The sequence below is a fragment of the Falco peregrinus genome, chromosome 12 (genome assembly GCF_023634155.1).
Source record: "Falco peregrinus isolate bFalPer1 chromosome 12, bFalPer1.pri, whole genome shotgun sequence".
NCBI lineage: Eukaryota > Metazoa > Chordata > Aves > Falconiformes > Falconidae > Falco > Falco peregrinus.
Genome location: NC_073732.1, coordinates 6584850 through 6603649, shown reverse-complemented (window position 1 = coordinate 6603649; position 18800 = coordinate 6584850). Strand labels below are relative to the sequence as shown.

The 18800-nt window shown below is 37.1% G+C and overlaps 1 protein-coding gene across 9 annotated transcripts in view; it reads left to right on the top strand.

Annotated features, from left to right (window-relative positions):
- Window positions 1-18800, top strand: part of PER2 (period circadian regulator 2) — a 51354-nt gene that overhangs the window by 12943 nt on the left and 19611 nt on the right. For 2 of the 9 annotated variants that reach the window (XM_055817080.1, XM_055817079.1), the window contains exons 5-13: window positions 3551-3652; window positions 4938-5412; window positions 5961-6029; window positions 9170-9324; window positions 9851-9972; window positions 11579-11780; window positions 13400-13451; window positions 14857-14999; window positions 15338-15416. In XM_055817080.1, coding sequence (XP_055673055.1) covers window positions 5039-5412; window positions 5961-6029; window positions 9170-9324; window positions 9851-9972; window positions 11579-11780; window positions 13400-13451; window positions 14857-14999; window positions 15338-15416 — 1196 coding nt within the window. In that variant the 5' untranslated portion in view covers window positions 3551-3652; window positions 4938-5038. Of the gene's footprint in view, window positions 1-3550; window positions 3653-4937; window positions 5413-5958; window positions 6030-6553; window positions 9325-9850; window positions 9973-11578; window positions 11781-13399; window positions 13452-14856; window positions 15000-15337; window positions 15417-18800 lie in introns of those variants that run through there. The other 7 variants (XM_055817083.1, XM_055817081.1, XM_055817084.1 and 4 more) reach the window with 5 other exon arrangements.

Sequence of the window (18800 nt, the reverse complement as noted above, 5' to 3'; positions counted from 1 at the left end):
AGAAGACATTTTCTGCGTATCTAACCCGGCATATTAATGCCTACTTTTGTCCTTCGTGCTCAGTGGAAATACGTCGCCTTTTTCTTACACTGCATCAGGATCTTAAAGGTTTCTGGTCTTTGCCAGAGTGACTTTGGGAGGCTTGCTCTGTCTAGAAGAGCAGAATGGCTTTTGTGAGCCAGTTGCCTTAAAATCAAGTTTTAACTGGTGCCAGTTTAAGATTTAAAAGGAAGTTTTTATTTACAGAGTCAAAATAGGCAACATCCCTTAAAAATTTGGAAAGATGGAGCAGAAAATAAAGACAGACTGGCTTAATGGACTTCTCTGAAGATCAAACCTAAAAGAGCTAGCTCTTCCTTTGTTTCCACGTGACTATCTGCACTTGCTTATTGAACTTGGTATACAATGCAGTTACCTTCCTCAGACTGTGGTCACAGGAGAGAACCTCAGACTGGGAAAGCATGCTAGCTTTTACCTTTTCATTCTTGATTGGAAATTTATTCATGCGTATAAGTGAGATGAATATTTGCAATTTATTATGGCATTTTGACTCGCATTAGTTTCAATGCTAATGAATTTCTCTGGGATGACTGACCCTCTGTGCTCCTGAAGTGTTTGCATGGTGCTTGCATATGCATGCAGATGTTCCACTTAAGGTTGTCTTCTGTTTGAGAGTAAAGTCTAGCTAGATGCATTCGTTCTTATCTAAAATTACAGACGCAGAGCATGGTGTAGGGTAATTGCCAGTCTGTTCTTTTTCCACAGTTATTCCAATCTCTTCCTAGAAAAATCTCTCTGAACTTATGGCATGTCTTAATAATATTGCTGCTTTGGGAGACCTTGGGTTTTTTATTTATTATACAAGCTCTTGTTTTAGAAATGCTCCTCTTCCTTCTTTTCCTAGAAGCTCTTAGAAGTCTGCCATAATGTTTTCCCTATTCCTTCCTATTTATTCTTCCTGTATTCCTTACTCTGGTATGTGCCTCTGAGGCTTTTGAGATTTTGAAACAGAAGACATTTTGTGCAAGACCGACTTTCAGTGACATTAATCTTCCAGTCCTGCCTAAGAACACCATTCCATCTCAAGGAGTTGAGGCAATTGTTTTTGAAATATACCTTTAAAAAGGTCAAAATTGTATCATCTCCATTACTGGGATACTTATTTTTGGTTTTGGCATTGTTGTCTTTGGGCTCCAAATTGTAGTCACTGTAACGTAGTTATGTAGGAACCGCATAGATGCTTACTGCGGGCAAAGCTGCAGAAGCACTGGCATGTTGCTAGAGACAGAAATAATGCAACTTAAGCATTTTGTGGGCACAAGTTCCTGCCAGGTATCAAGAGGAAGAAAATTTACATGGTATCTTCTGTAGGTCAGTACATATTTCTCTTCCGTTGGCAATTCTCTTAATTTGAACTCACTGCTTAATATAAAAATAATTTTAACCTCCCTGAAATCTTGACTGTTGTTGAGTTACTCAACTGTTGTTCAAGGAGGCACAGGGAAGCCCTGAAAAGTTATTGGACAGTTTATATATCTGTCTATATATATATATATATATATATATGAAATTATTCTTTCCCACATAAGGAAGCACTCTTGAACTTTCCTACAAATACCTGGTAGAAGCTACCCTAGGTGCCAGGGAAAGAACAGAGGAGACAATAAGTGATAGTTGGAGGTGGAAAAAATTCCTCATTAGTTGTTCAGAATTTCGAACTCTAAGACTCTACGTGCTAGCAATGGCACAATTTCAATGACACTTAAATTTTCAAAGTTTACAAAAAAGACTGGGGAAATAATTTCCCAAGTAAACATTGTTCCAAACAATATTTGTTGACAACTCTTGAGGCTAAAAAATACTATGGCATATGTCATACTCTTTGGCTTCAGAATTCAGCAGAAGAGGTTTCTCACACTTACAGACTGAAATAAGAAATGTTTGCATTCGAAGTAAGAAAGCTGTGGAGCTGTTAATTGCTCCTCCCATAAATAGCACAATTTTCCTGATACATGTGTTACTGCAATGTTGGGCTAATTATTTAGAGAATTCAGGGCTACGCTAAGAGTCTGTCTTCTGCCAGTTAATGCTTATGATCCTATCAATAGTGATTTATATGATTTTCTTTAAGGGATTTAAGTATAGCAGCCTAGAGTTGGTCTGTGGGTTTTTTGGTTTGGGTCTGTTTGGTTTTTGTGGGTTTTCTTGAGAGCTTTTTCTTTACCTCTAAGGAAATTATATAGCATAGTTTACTAGCAGATAATGTTGTTTCAGTTATGGCAGTATGTTTTTCTCTTGTATCTAAAGCTCTTTCTGAGTAGCATTTGGTTAGAAAAATAGGAGGAAACCCCTGCCTTGGGCACAGAATATAGCATGAAGAATATTAATTTTCACCTTAAAATTCCTACATGTCAGACTTCCTTTTCAGGTGGCTGTCTTTTTTTTCCCAAAAGCTTCATTTTAATCGTAATGGGGTTAATTGGTGTAATTTTGGTATGCATAGGATATTTATTTGAAGTGGGTAAAATGCTGTAGATGATCTCCAAGGTTAGCTTTAACCTTCTAAGGGTAGGTAAAAAGCCGTCCTGTTGCTAGCTGAGTAGTTTGCTGGAGTACCTTTACTCACTGAATCCTCTATACAATGCTATAATCTCAGTGCCCTCTCGAGAAACAATAGTGCAGATGACATGAGAAATGGCTTCTTGAGGGTGGGCTCAGTTATTTAACTAGATAGATGCTCTTATTTCTGCAATACTTGAAGTAGTGGTAAGAGCCTTTCCTGTGTGAGAATGTATTACATTTTAAAAATGCTCCTTACCTTTACAGTAACAGGAGGCTTGTCTCATATGCTGTCCGTGTAGGTATTCCCAGTGCCACCTTGAGTCTCCTGAGCCCTTTGATGTTTTTGGTCACTGTCAGACAGAATGAGATGTGGCTAGTCCAGCGTTGTTAAGCACGGGCCATGATGCTGCAGATAGTAGCATGGGTACCACTAACCAGTTGGGCTCGTTAGGAGCATGTGTGGTGAGAGTAGACTATATGCAGGGACAGAGCTTCATTAAAATGTCTCACTAAGTAAAGCAAGTGAAAGTGCAAGCTCTATCTGCCAGAGAGATTAAATTGGAGATGAACTGTCTGATCTAGTTAATCCTTGGCCGCCAGAGTATGTGCCATTATGAAATAATACTATAATTTCATCTAAAAGTAAATATTTTGTTGCATGTTCCAGTTATGTAATTTTAAAGACAGAAGTGGCTTCCTTAGTGCAGAAAAAAACGTCATTAGAGCTACTAAAGTGTAATTTACTGCCTTTATACTGCTGTTCAATACAACAGCGTAACAGGAGGTCTGTTTAGTCTGGATTAGACTACTTGAAGTGAAATGTTGTTACTTTTTACTCTTCCCAAAGGGGTATTTTTTATGATTACCTATAGTGAATTACTAGTGAATAATCTTGTAAGGAAAACAAATATTTATTTATTTATATACCATTACTGATGGCTTTAAATGAATGTCCTTAAACTACACTTCCTCTTTCAAATGAAAACAGATATCTTGCGTATTACTCTGGCCAAACGAGGAGACGAGTAGTATTTTCTTCTGAAAAACTCAAAATAAATGTAAAATGTCTGGAAAAACAGCAATTAGGAGGGTAAGAAAATAGTTTCAATGTTTTTTCTGGAGGGGGGGAAGTTGAATCATAGTGTGTTTTAAATGAGTATTAAGTTAATGTTTTCTGTTACAGGCTTTGTAAAAAAATTTCTAAAAAAAATTGTGTTTAAAAGGAAGCTGTTGCAGTTAATATTAGCTGAACTTAGTTGCAGACTTTCTCATTGACTTTGTCATTCCAGTCAGGGGTTTATTAGTCAACAATTGTGATCTTGAATATTTTAAAGGAACAAAGAAGGAAGAACAAACATGGTACTGTTCTTCTACGAACAATCCTTTTTTTTTTTCCTGATGATGCATTAAATTGTTCGAGAGTCTTGATTCATGGTTTTGAGGTATTGGTGTCTGTGGATTGCTGAAATATAGAGCAAATGAGTCAGATTGAGTATCTTTTTTTTATTTATGAAGTTGAACTGCTCTCTAGTACTTCTCCTTTGATGGGTCTTCATTATTAGTCTGTTCTTAGTTCATTTCTGTATACACAGATTTTTTGGGGGCCTGGTGCATTGGAATTTGCTTTAAAAGCAGGGGTATTTTTGTTTTGTTTTAAGATTACTTTTTTAAACAATGCAGAATATCCCCCCACAATTAGTGGTAATCAGTAGATAAAATTATTCTTAGGCTTATTTGTTGATAAATAGGTGGGTTTGTGTACTTAGTTTCCCTGTTCCTGATATGTGTTCAGTCTACCTACCTATGTAGCATACAAAAAAGAAAGTGAAGAATTTGGTCAAAATGGCAGAACAGCTCTTAAAAGAAAAAAAATCAAGACTATGTATTAAAAAAAAGACAACAAAAAACTCCAAAAAGCCCCCCCCCCCCAAAAAAAAAACCCAAACAAAAAACCTCCAAACCAAGTAAGAAATCCTCTGATGTCTGAATGGAATTTTTTTGTTTGTCAGGGTAAACTGGAAGACAGGGGAATACTTTCGCTGAAAGTAATAATAGCTATTGTTCAAATTGAGGCAGTAAAATTGTCAAGTATTAAGTAGGAGAATAGAAAACAAGGATTTAACTTTTAAGGAGTTATTCATGTTTATTCCACTTTTTGTGTGGGTTTTTACCAAAAAATAAATACCTTTTCTACGGTAAAACACTATTAGGTGTGCAATTATGTTTTACTTAAACTTTTCACTGTTCAAATGCTGAATATATTAACCATGAATATCACTTATGACTCTTAATTTCATCAGTCAGTGAGAATTCCAGTTTGTCAGCAAAAGCAAACAAGGAAATTAATGTTTTCCCCTCCTTTCCTTCTTCCTCAGATTCGTGGGTCTCTATGTCCAAACAGAATTTGTAGAGAGAGAAAATTCTGAATATGGCTTGATTTGCTCTTGATCTTCGTGGTGTTTCTAATGAGTCTCCCATGGACTCTATCAAGTTCAGGGGGTTCTACTCTAGCACTGAGGAGCAGAACCCTGAGCAGCAACCTGGTATCAGTGAAAACATTTCTTTGTCGTTCTCTTTAAAAGAGCAACAGAAAATGAGCGATTATTCTGGACTTGCAAAAAGCCATAGCCAGATGATTGCAGAAGATTCAGAAATTCAGACAAAGCCTGAACACTCTCACGAAGTTCTTCAGGAAGATATTGAAATGAGCAGTGGATCCAGTGGAAATGACTTCAGTGGAAATGACACAAATGAAAACTACTCAAGTGGGCACGATTCTCATGGCCATGAATCTGATGAAAATGGGAAAGATTCAGCGATGCTCATGGAAACTTCAGACTGTCATAAGAGGTAGTAGCTAATATTAAATAAATTTCACTTATTTTTGTCATAAGTGTTTTCCATTTGAATATAATTTTTGAGTAGTAACTATGCTATAAAGCATATCTTCAGATTGAAGCTGAGCGTTCTAGTTAACTTGTAGTCTTGTATGGTGTAAATTGTGTAATACGTTATAATTCATAAAGAATTACAGTGTTCTGCAGGGCCACTCAATTTGAATCTTCTCATCATTTCGTAGTTAAGTGGCCTTACTTATATACTTTGTTGTAAACCAACTTCTATAATTGTATATAAAAAGTGTCAGTCTAATCTTATACATAAGGATGCAATTGTGCTATTTAATCTTTTAAATAATAGCTTAGTGTACAGAGCAAAGCTGCAACAAGAAGAATCTTAGACAAACATGTAACAACTATAGTTCCTATTGTGCCAGGCAGCTTTTAAAGTAGTCTTTTCTTCTGGATAGCCAGTCATGAATAGGAAAATACAAAGCTAAAATGAACCAGAAGTTGTTAGGTTTACTAATATTAATCTCTTTCTATTTTTCCTTATTCTAGTTCAAGCTCAAACGCATTCAGTCTGATGATTGCAAACTCTGAACACAATCAGTCTAGCAGTGGGTGCAGGTAAACTAATGCGCATATACTTTCAGTAATTTGCATGTATGTAATGCTAAATGCTGAAAACTAAATAGTGTTGTATTTTGATTTTTTTGTTTTGGCTAAACCTGGAGGAGTATGCAAGAAATGCTATTTTTGACTCTCTTCCTGTCCATAATCAGTAGTGTGTCCTATTAACCACTTGCATGGAACAGCAACAAAAAGCTCTAATTCAATCAAGTTATGTGATAACCTTTCAAGTCATCTTACTTTGATTTGGTAGCTTAACTCCGTAGTTTTGTGTCATTCACTTTGAATATTGCTTCAGCCCTAGTGGTTCGTGGTTTGGTTTGTTTGTTGTTGTTTGGTTGTTTGGTTTTTTTTTTTTTGAAGCTTTGCTTCAAATTTTCTGCTCTTCAGAATTTAGTCTGAAGACCTTGCCTGGGGACAACCTTAGTAGTGTGTTTAACATCAGAATTCACCCATTGATTTGGATGTGTTCTGATGTCCAGCAGCCATATCATCTACCTCTCCTGTGTTCCATTCGCCAGGATTCAAGCCTCAAGTCTAAGGATAAACCAGCATCAGCTGCAGGAAACCCTCTGTATGAACTCTGCTTCTGACCCTGATAGCCTTGAGAAACCTGGTGGCACTGAAGGCTCAAATCTGGACACTTCAGAGTGCCCTACTGTACTTGTTGGGTTTTTTTTAAGTCAGCTTTTGATCAGGAGACCAAAACCTGATCCTGAGCAGATCAGGGATATTTAGCTATAGCATACTGATGTTAAGACCTCTATCTACATGTACCTACCTGAAAGTGTTTCTACCTGATGCCATTCCTAGAGAAGTGGTAAAATAAAATTACGCCTTTGCACCATTTGGTGCTTGGTGAACTTTTTTTCTGTCTGCCTTGCAGGCACCTGGAGATTTTGGTCTATGCTGTATTTTTCGATTGGAAATTGTGTTCTGGATTTCGTGTTGCTTAGTGTGAAAGACAGAGTGGACCAAAGGCGTTTCTTAATCTTCCTCTCCCATTGATGCAGTATTGTTCACTGCAGGATTTTTGGGGGATTACTTATTACAGTTTTTCTGATGCCTCTTTATTTTAAATTTCATTAATAGCTCTCTGCTCAGAAATGAAGAAGAACCCAGATAGTACAGTGTCTTCCCCAACTGTCAGGCACAGTGCTGGAGGGTTACAGAGCAGAATTTGATCATCTTCTGGGAATGAGGGTATCTAGAGAACGATCTTCAAAGACAAGGCTAAAATAGGTTGATAAGCTATAGGTTTAGTCTTTAATTCAAAGACTGCTGGGCTTTGGATTCACTATTGGTACCAACTGCCTATCAGTTTAGTATCTGTAGGTACTTTCCTAGTTAACTCTCCATATAAAGCATAATGGAATGCTCCTCTCTTTATAGAACTGGCTTATTCTGTCCTCTGCAAGTCATGCCTTGCCTGTAGTTTTGGCTACTGTGCCTGATGCTACTGACCTTTGGAAAAACATTTTGGAGTTGTATAACCTATTTTCCAAGGAGGCCCATCTTCTATATTTGTGGCTGCTGTAGACTAATTTGGAAAGGTTTCTTTTCTTGCACGAGTCCGCTTTCAGGAAGCATACTCCGAGAGTACAAAGACAGCAGTATGCTTGGTTACTTCATAATCTTTTTCTTCTCTCTTTTTCCCTACTGCCAGCATAGGGGGTTCTTTGTTAACAAGGCCCTGTTAGATTGCATCAGTCCAAACTGTCAAGCCACATTGTAGATGTGGTTTTAATATACAGCATGAACATAATGTTTCCCCAGGGAGTACTATACTCTTTTTGTCTTATCCCTGGCCATTATTTCTCAGTACAAAATGACCACTGATGAAGTGAATGCTAGGTTTCGCGTAGTAAGTTGTGATGTAAGCAAGAACAATGTGTATTCTCTAGTACAAGCCAGCTTTGTCACTTTGCAAGCATTTTTGGTGAAATATGCCCAACACCTGTCAGATGATTGATCTACCAGAAGAACTTTTCAAACTTGTCAGAAAAATGTTCAGAATCAGTCTTGAAAATTACCTGCAAGTGGAAGCCACTTTACTGAGCACTTCAGACAGTACAGTGCAGTTTCCAAATTTATTGTTTCTACAGTGGTTCTTAGGGTTGCAGCTTAAGAGACTAACAGCTATGACAATCAGGTGGTAAGAGAAAACCTGCCTTTTGATGGAAAAGAATTTATTTTCAGGAAGGTTTATGTAAAGCTCTAGAACCCTTTTGATTGTTGGGACTGATTAGCTTTTAAAATCTACTACAATGAGAAAGACGAGGTGATTTTTCCATTTTAACTGCTTCCTACCCACCTGCCACCCATCTTTGTCATCCTCCTCCTCCCTTCACTCCTTTTCTCTTCCTCTTTGGTTTTGTCAGTGCCTCTTAATAATGGGGAGAGATACAAGGAACTGCAAAGGCAGGCAATAATTCTCTGATGTTGGCACTAATAATCTCTGTAGTTTGACCTTCTACACTGAGATAACGCTCCTGAACATGCACCTGGGAAATGTCAATGTAGTTTGTCTCCAGCCTCCTCTGATTTATCCCCACCCCACCCCCACCCCATATTTAGTCAAGTTTCTTTATCCTTTCTAATGTATTGCCATGCTTAACTGGGATACGTTGTTCCAAGGATTTCTCCATTTGTTTTGTTAACTTGATGCTCTCCCACTGCCATTCCCTTTTCAGGGACCTTTCTTATGAGAACCTGCTTGAACAGGAGGTGAAGACTTGAATGGACCTCCTGCTTCTCTCCTTTGAAGTCCATGAACATTTCTATTCGTTTGAATTTGAAAGAAACTAAGGAAAATACCACTAAAAAGGGAGGCGGGAGACTGGCAAAAACCCCTAAATATTATCTGGTGCTTGGATATATGTACTGTTGTACATGCAGAGTACATTTTACAATAAGACTTCAGGTGGTGGTAAATCTTTCATTTCAAATGGTTCTAGCTAATTTAAGAATGATTGTAAGTTCTGAATATTGATATGAAGTGCTGGAAGGGTTAATGTGGCTAGCTGTATGAATTTAGGTATGTGACAAGTGTCAGAGTATATTTGGGTTTCTATGAGGATTGTATGTCTCTTCAAGCATTCAAGTGACATTTTTGTTTTTTGTCTTTAATCTTACAGTAGTGAGCAGTCCACGAAAGCCAAAACACAAAAGGAATTGATGAAAACATTACAAGAGCTGAAAGCTCACCTTCCTTCTGAGAAGAGAATTAAAGGCAAATCTAGTGTCCTAACGACATTGAAATATGCCCTTAAAAGCATTAAACAAGTTAAAGGTAATCAAGTATGATACTACCTTAGATAATGCCAACCACGATAAAATTAAATTTAAAATAGGAATCTAAATGTGGTTGTCTGTGTAAAGCTACATTTGTTATGCTTGAAAACATCTCTAAACAGATGTTTTCATGGTGTTCCCATTTGTTGGCTCTGTTAACTTGTGTTCCTTTGGGAATTAAAGCAGCTCTCTAGTTGCTTGACGTTTTACTGTTTTTGGTTTTTTTTTTTTTTGTTAGAAAATTAATTTGAAAACAATTTACAATTTCATATTATTTGAACTGTCAAACAGACCAAAATTTACAATCGTGCACATATGGGTTTATTAAGATGAGTTGATTTGTTTGGCTTACTGATGAGGAAACTCTACCAAGGAAAAACTAATTTGGAGTGCTACCTAGATTTACAAGCTCCCTGTTCTGTGCTCATGCCAGAAAAGATTGTGACCATTTACTACTCCCAGGCTGGATGTTTATTGATGAAATTTTTAATTCTGAATATAATTTGTTTAATGTTCACATGTAGCCAATGAGGAGTATTACCAATTGCTGATGATAAATGAATCTCAGCCTGCTGGACTCAATGTGTCATCTTACACGGTGGAAGAGGTTGAGACTATAACCTCAGAATACATCATGAAAAATGCGGTGAGTATGGTGACCCAAGTCTACAGTGTGTATTGAAAATGTTTTCTAGAACTGGAATTCTTAGACATGTCTTAAACTTTCTTACCCAAGGTAAGGGTTGGTAGCTAGGCCAATAAGCTGAAGAAGTTGGCTTTTGCCTTCCAGGGGGTGTTGAAACTGAGCCTTTGCAGACTTTGCCAATAGCAGCTGGCTCTAAACATTTTTTCTGACAGTTAGGTAGAAAATAAGTAGTCTAAACTCCTTGGTCCTCTGAATTTTATTTTGTGTCTAGAGACAATGGTGTGACGTATCTCAACATCTGTGTGAAATAATGCACTGAGAGACAGTTTTCATTTTAGAATAACCTCTAAAGTTTGAGAGTAACTCTTTACAAATTTTAGTTGAGGCATGCTGTGAATCGCTTCAGCTTGCCATTATCAGAAGGGGTTATTTGATGTTTCGCTAGTTCGTTGTATTAGTGTGACTGAAAAGTGATGAAAGTGTTGGAATTAGTGTTGTGCCTTCTTCTATGGTATTTGTCTAGTTCTTGTAGCTGGTATAGGCTTACTGTGTGATCCAGTGATACTGTGTCTTCTTGCCCAGATAAGAATAGCTGTGATGATCAGCATAGTTTTTAGCAGTAAAATGTTATGGTGAATGATTTTTTTTACTTATTCTCCACATTCCTGGTACTTTAGGTATATATTATGGAGTATTCAAAAAATAATTGCATCCAAATTTATTAGACTACCTTCCACTGTTTGGTTTGGGTTTTTTTTTCCCTGAAGCCTCTGCCTGAATGTATGAAGTTCTGAAATCAATAACATAATGTCATGATGGGGGGTGTTCCTTAGCTTGAAGTAGGTGGGTTTTGTTGTATCTGTGAATAGTAAACGTTGCCCATAAGGTAAAACAAGTAAGAAGTCTAGAGTACAACTGAGAACTTCAGCCACATATCATAAACGTTGCTCAGTTGATTTGAAGCATCTGAGTGTTTCAAACTGGTGTTCTGATGACAGCTCCTAAGTTTGTGTATATGGTTGTGTTAGTGGATGGAGCACTAAAGGTTATGACGCAGGAATCTCTTTTGTGTCAAGAAGAAAACCAACATGAAACAACACAGGTGGGAGCGTGTATGGTAGTGTGGGACTTCTCCCCACCCCCACCTGCCTAGTCATTATTTTACCAAGTGGTTTAGAGCACTTTTTTGATTTTTGCAGTGGATGAACAACGTAAACAGCCTTTCACAAAACAGTTGAATTGCATAAATGTAAAATATGCCTGTAACAAGCACAAGGAAAATGGGCAGTTTTATAGCTAGAAGCTCTTTAGTTCTTAATTTGTTAATTCGTTCTGCATCATAAAATTTTAGGCAGTGATATTTAGGGCTTGTAACCTGGTAAAGTGCTAGTGTGTTATTGCATATTTCAAAAAGTGTACTGTCTCTGTCTACTTCAAAACCAGATTAATTTTATTGCTCCCTAAACAGATGCAATTTAACACTATTTCCTTAAAATTTGTTTTAAACTTATTAATGCTTTTACATCTTCAGTGCTTTTCTAATACATACATACATACTGGATTGAAGAATGTTTTCAACTAAGTAACTTGAGATTTTTGTTTTTAGGATATGTTTGCTGTAGCTGTTTCTTTGATTACTGGGAAAATTTTGTACATCTCTGATCAAGCTGCTTCTATTCTCCGCTGTAAGAAGGGTTATTTTAAAAATGCCAAATTTGTGGAGTTCTTGGCACCTCAGGATGTCAGTGTGTTCTATACTTCTACTACACCATACAGGCTACCATCATGGAATATTTGCAATAGAGCTGGTGAGTAGTCTCAACAGCAGATATTCTCTGACCTTCTTTCAGTCATGCAAATAATTGAAGATTTTTTTTTTTAAATATTCTATCCTTCTCCATCACTTTTTGAGGGTATAACGCAGATGCATTATTAGAACATCTCTGAACCATACATGTACACTTCTATAAATCAGCAAGGATTGTCTGTTGGCTAAAAGCCTATGAATGTCATTGTTTGTTGGTTCTCATGCCCCTTTCATCCAGATAATGAATGAAAACCAAGTAGGTATTCATGATGAATAGTGGGTTTGCTTTCCACTTTTACAAGCAATCAAATGACCACCGTTTTTCTTTAGAATTTCTTTCCTTCAGTTGTAAGGGGGATAATTTTCTGCCTCCTTCCTTTTAAACAGGTTATGATTTGAATACTGGACACCTTGAATACAGTGTAGAAAGATGTACTTCAGCCACCACTACTGTGCACTCACCAAGTGTAATCATGTCTCTGTTCTTTTAGCCTTAGAAAAATTGTTAGGCATGCTAATGGTGAGAATCAAATGTCTTGGGGCTCTTGACATTTGTTTGTGGAAGGATTGTTTTACTAGTGTAGCTACAGCTGTTAGGAATTAAGAGGTAGCTGCCAACTATTTTAACTAAACACTTGAAATCTGAGGTCTGCTCTAAATATTTGAAATTCCAATCCATTGTATACTAAGTCTATAAAGTCAGTGTGAACCATATTTAATCTGAAAAAAGAATTAGCAATTAGTATATACTAAGTAGTGTGTGTATCGAGCAGATCGGAAGGGATCTTGTGAGGTCTGTAGTCCAACCTCTGGCTCAAAGCAGGGTCAGTGGTGTGAATTCTGACCATGTGGTCCAAATTACAGGTACTATTCAGTTATGCATTTTTTTCTGAAATATTTTCCGTAGTTTAATTATGTTTCTGTATAGCTTCAAACTTCAAAAATGCAGTCATTAGAGCCATGTACGCTGTTCCATATATCAGGTGCCATAGATTATAATATCCAAAAGTATTGCGTGCTGAGGCCTTTTGAAAGACCAGAGCTTGCCTTGAAAATCAGCCAGTGGCTACTCTGGAAAAGGAGGGAAATAAGCTTAAAAGGTGAGGGGCAGCCTTCATGAAAAATACTACTTTATTTTTTCTTTTTTTTTTTTTCCTGGAGGTAGGTGAAGGGATGGGAAGTGGATTTGATGGTCTAGCTGTCCTAGTGCCTTTCTAGGGAAAAGGTCAGATTTTGAGGTCCCAGATAATAAAACATTTTTGGTCAACATGGTCAACACTATAGAGTACACTTGGGAAAAACTACTAAGACTGAACAGCTCAAACTGAAGAACTGTTTAGGTATGTTTTTGGCAAAAGGCTGCCATGTTTAGATATGTTTTTGCCAAAAAGGCAAAAGGCAAAAAATCATAAGCAAGCAGCTGTGATTCACATGCCAGCCTCAGAATCTGAGTGGTATTCAGATTTAGTTGCCTCTGAAATATATGGTTTAGTAAATAAATGTGGAGACTTCAGGGATCACAAAGAATTCAGCCTTATCATCAAGGAAGAATTCCTGTTTTAAATATCATATTCTCATCGCAATTTGTAACTTGTTATGAAATATGTTTAATATTTCTAGAGTCTTCCACCCAGGATTGCATGGAAGAGAAATCTTTTTTCTGTCGCATCAGGTAAGACAACAATATTGTAAAGCTTAGTATTGTATTATGAAAGCATGCGTTACAAAATATTTGACTTTTATAAGAACCATATGGTGTGTAAGTTTCTTACTTATCCATAATGTGAACGTAAGGCAAAACATATGCATGTCCTCTAGTTGATTAACTCCTAGAAGCTACAGAGAAAACTGCGAAGTGATCTCGGGAAGCTGCACCTTGGAAGTTAATCAGTGTGAATGTTGACCTTTGCGCCATAGAGGAAGCTGATTTGTTGTCTCCCACTGCTAAGGAAAGACTTCAGTCCATGCTAACTGGACTGTGCTGTTCAGCACCTGCTAGCGTCCCTTTCCTTCTAGAAGACAAATGTCTAATCTTTCTCTATGGGACACTTGAGATGAATTTACATGAGGGTAGCTTGACTTGTCTCTCTTGCAGTTACTAGATGACACACTTCCTTTGGTTTTGTGTTTTTTCCCTTCTTTGCCTGCCCCCACACCCTGTAGTTGCTTTTGTTTAGGAAATGCTGGCAACTTATTCCATGTTCTTTCTTGCGCAATTTGTTCTTGCTGCTATATTACCTCTGCAAGCATATCTGAAAACAAAATATCATGGATCCTATTACTTAACTACTTCTGGAGTAAATAAATATTTATCATTAAGGTAGTATGAGTGGCCTTAAACCAAAATAAAGACAATGTGCTCACCACTCCAAAGCGCTGAATTGAATGTACTGTAAAAGTGCTGCTGATGTTATTGCAGACTTTTTTTTTAAATCCAACTAACATTGGTTCCAAAAGCTTTAGTTTTGTAAAGCTTTGCTGTTATAAACTTAGTACAACTGAAATATATATATATATTTATATTTTTTTGGTCATTGTGTGAATGGTGGTTATTTTCATTACGATGCTTTTGATTCTTAAGCAAACAACTATTACTAAAGTAATAGTCAAGAATTTCTGAGTCGTCTTTCTTTTTAAATCAGGATAAAAATTGAGTAAAAAAAGGTCTTTATGTTAACTGAGGGCATAGAGCAGTTCATAAAATACAACTTTAAATTCATCCATCTAAAGGGTCTAATATCACAAATTAAGGTTATAGGATCAACAAAATAACTTAGTCTGTCATAGGAGGTGGGTTTTTCTTTTTCCATCAGATTTCCATTTAAAGCAATTGTGGATCTTTTTATTTCAGGCAGTTGAGAGGACAATGTATTCTTTATTGCACTTAGTATGCAAAGGATGCCATCAGAATTGGCTTCTCTTCTACCAAAAAAAAAAAAAGAAATCAGAAATTTAAGTTCTTGGGTGCTATTTTAGGAGCTATCATGCAGTTATTGTCATGAGGGAATTACAATAGATAAAACTTTATTTAGCATAAGATGAATCTGTTGAAACAATTAACTCTGTTTAATTATTAGTGCGGGAAAGGAGCGTGAAAATGAGATTTGCTATCACCCATTTCGGATGACTCCTTACCTTATCAAAGTGCAAGATCCGGAAATTGCAGAGGACCAGCTTTGCTGTGTGCTGCTTGCAGAAAAAGTACATTCTGGTTATGAAGGTAATCCTTTGAATGCACAAAAATCACTTTGGTTTCCTGAAAGTAGGACCTGTTCTATGTTCTGCTACAGGAAATTCCATGTGGTGTAGCGCAAGTGAATTTCAGACTAAGAAAGCCAACTATATGAATTACTGTCAGTGATCTCAAGTTTTATTAAAGTGAAGGATAATTGGTTCTGTTCTCTGCCCTTGCTGAGGAGCTGTGGGCTGGCAAGCTATTCTGTATGCTCTTAGGCAGACTTCTAGGCTTTGCTCAGTATTGAACAGGAACATGTAGCTTGAAGTGCTTTATATATGCAAAAACCCCAACTTGTTGATCTGCTTTTATCTTTCTCTCAGCACCCAGAATTCCTCCTGACAAAAGAATTTTTACAACTACGCACACACCAACCTGTCTGTTCCAGGATGTAGATGAAAGGTAACTTAAAAAAATACTTTTTTTTTTTCAATTTGATGATAAGCAAGCTATCCAGTATCTTCACAGGTATTTTTAGAACTTAAGATGTCTGTGTAGGGTTAAAAAATTATGTGACTCCGGAAGAGGGTTTAACCCAAGCAAAGTACATCCCCCAATATTGACTAAGAATGAAGACACATTGTGGTATTTTAAGTGGAAAACTATCTGTCTGCTAACAACTTCTTCCATTTTCCTCCCATCTGGGGCAAATCTAGACATAAACTCAATGAATGAAACCAATGGTCAGGAAAATTCAGGTGTTAACCATTACCAGCATGAGATTTATAGTTTTTAAAGTTCGATCTGATTAATAAGAAACAATATGCTGCTTTCCCAGATACAACTAGAGGTGTGTCTTTTAAATGCAACATTAGGTCTTAAAAAAAAATAAAAATAATTGTGTTCTCAGTTCAAACCACACTCTTCATAGTTCTTGCTGTTGTTTGTATACCAAAACTGCTCAAATTCTACTTGCTGAAGACTTCGCATGGCTTTGACAGTCGTGGAAGCTGATTAAGTGTTCACATTTCAGATCTGCTGCCTGTGATCTTGCTTCAAGAACTAAGGTGTAAACCAAGCTTTCCTTTACTCTTCTGGACTGCTTTCGCCTGGGGCCTTTCAGGGAGTGTTTAGGTGATGAAGAGGCGAAGTCTATGGAAAGGAGGGAAGATAATCCTTCAGAGTTAGGAGTGTACTTGACTAAGGAGGATTTAATAATCTCAACAACAGGAATGCACTCTGGAATATCGCCGGATTTTGAAGACTTGACTTAACAAGAGAATTCACTTATTCCTGAGTTGAAAACAAAGGCTACCTTTTCCCAGTCTTTCTTTTCCCTTGTTTTACTTGATATTTTCTTCATAATATTTTCTGATGTGCCATATGTGGCATTTTTTTTCCTTTTTTTTTTTTTTTTCCCTCCTTAGTGAAAACTAAGTTTGCTGCAATAGCAGCATCTGTATTCTGAGATTCTCCACACCTCTTGTTTTTAAGCATTCTAAGAATGCTAGAATTTTCTTTGTAGGTCTAGACGGGGGGAGGATGTCTGCAGATAGAGTGGCGATACAATGAATAATTTTGGAATTCTGTAGTATCTTTTGTGAAGGAATCTTCTTGTTTCTGAAGAAACATGCTGTTCATGGCAAAATCTTTGCAGAAGAGAAAGGGATTAGGGGAAAGGAGGTTACTGGGAAGCTTGGCTAAGCTGAAGTTCATAAGGCAAAAAAAATTACTGTTGCTTCTGAGGCAGTTTATCTGCAGAGAGGTCAGACACATCAGTGTTACTGCAGCAAACATCTTTTTTTTATTAAATGAGAATTGCAAAAGGTAGCTGTTGGAGATCACTATAGAAGAAGACTATGGCTAATCAGTGAGGGGTAAATTTGGACTTTAAGGTACAGCTGGTTTGGGCTAACTTGTGTGGACATTGTAGCTTGGCATGAAGAGTTCCCACAGGATAGAAGACAATGTAATGCTGACAAACAGAATTTCCGTGGTGTAATTTATACAGTCTCTCTAAACAGTTTCAGTTGACAAAAGAAGTGCTTAGTCCAGTATAGTTCTGTCATCTTCACGGATTTTTCTCCCTCCCTCATTCTCACACGTGCTCCAAGCCAACTGCTGCTTTGCAGGGTAGGTTTATAGTCTCAGATAGGCTAACGGCACAATGCAAAGCTTCCCTTCCTCCATGCAGCCCAGTGTGTTTATTTCCAGTAGTCACTTAACAGAAATGGCAAGATTACTGAACGGAAAACTTTGCCCTTATTCTTGGGCTTGAGTGGAGTGAGTACAGTAAATCCTTTCTCGATGACTACTATGGAAGCTTCTTTCCAGTTAGGCTGGTGTTGTCACTTATTCTCAGATATGATTTTTGAACATTCACAGTGAGGGTTGATTACATCTTGGTCTGATATTAGGACTTTCTTTCATCTGTTTCTGTCTTCTGATATATGTGGTTGATTTTGCTTATTTAACTCCTGAGAGCATTGGCAGCCAGATAAACGTTTACCAAGATAGGCATATGTAGTTTATTACTCTTAAGCTCTCCAGGGTTAGGTAGAATACACAAAAATAGATTCTTGGAGAATGTGGAGTCTAATATTTAAAAATATACAACTGAACACCTGCTGCCGAGTGAGAATTGTTCATAATACAGCACTGAAACTGTTGCCTGACTTGCATAAAATAAATTCTGTAATCTGTATGTGTTAATGGGTTGGAAAACTGCTTATTTGTCCTAAGTCTGCAAGTGGATCTCTGCATAGAGTATGTTAAGTACAAATAATTTCCCCAAAATTAAATGGATCATTCCTGTATATATTCGTCTTTGAAATGTATTTGATACTTGATGTGCATGATGGGTGTAAGGAGTTCTCTATAGTTCACAGTGGAGTGAGTGATCTTAGTAAATGAATTTAAAGCAGTTTCCTGTTTAACTTGCAATCGTATAAAGAGACTTCCTATTCATGTTGTTTTGACACTTAAAATGTAATTGTATAAAACACAAACCAAACTTGCTGCCTCTCCTCATCAGCTGTTCTTTTGCCATATGTGCATTTGCCTTCATAATATGAGTTTAACAACTTCAACTCTTGAGTTATTTTTCAGTTATTCATTATGAGGAAGCATAATGATGCTGAAGTACTGCCACTAGTAGATAGTAAATTAAGTATTCTCAAATACAGTACTGTATAATCACAAAAATGCTGGTTGGAAGGGACTGCTGGAGGTCACTGTTCCATCCTTGTGCTTGAGATGGAACCATTGCCCAGTTCTAGGTTAGGGCAGCTGTGACCTTGTCTCAGTAATGCCTGAAAACCTCTTAAGGACGGAGATCACACAACCTGTATGGGAAACTGTTCCTGTGTTGAACTTCTTGTTCTGTTAAGAAACTCTTCTTAACATCCAACATAAGCTTTCTGGGCTGCAGTCTGAGGCTGCTGCCCATAGTTTTATTGGCTGGCATCACCAAGAAAACTTAACTCCATCTTTGTAAGTCCTCTTTCCAGTACATGTGGGAAGCTCCTGGATCATTCATTGTTCTCCTCTGCGTCAGAACAGATGAGCCCAGCTCAGTGTCTACTCATTGGTCTTATATTCTAGATGCTTGACTCTTCCAGTGATCTTCATATCTGTATAAAAATGCATAGGGGACTTCTTACTTTTAATAGAAGTGACTGAATTTGCATCTTTCTTTACAGCTAGGTTAATAAATAACAGTTTAAAGTTTTATCCCTTTTACGGTAGGTGTTCTGTCAAAACTCAAACGTAAAGTTTGCCAGGCTTTAATTAAGCAGGTGGCAAAGAATAGGAACAGTGTTGAACAAAACATCATGTTTTCTTCTA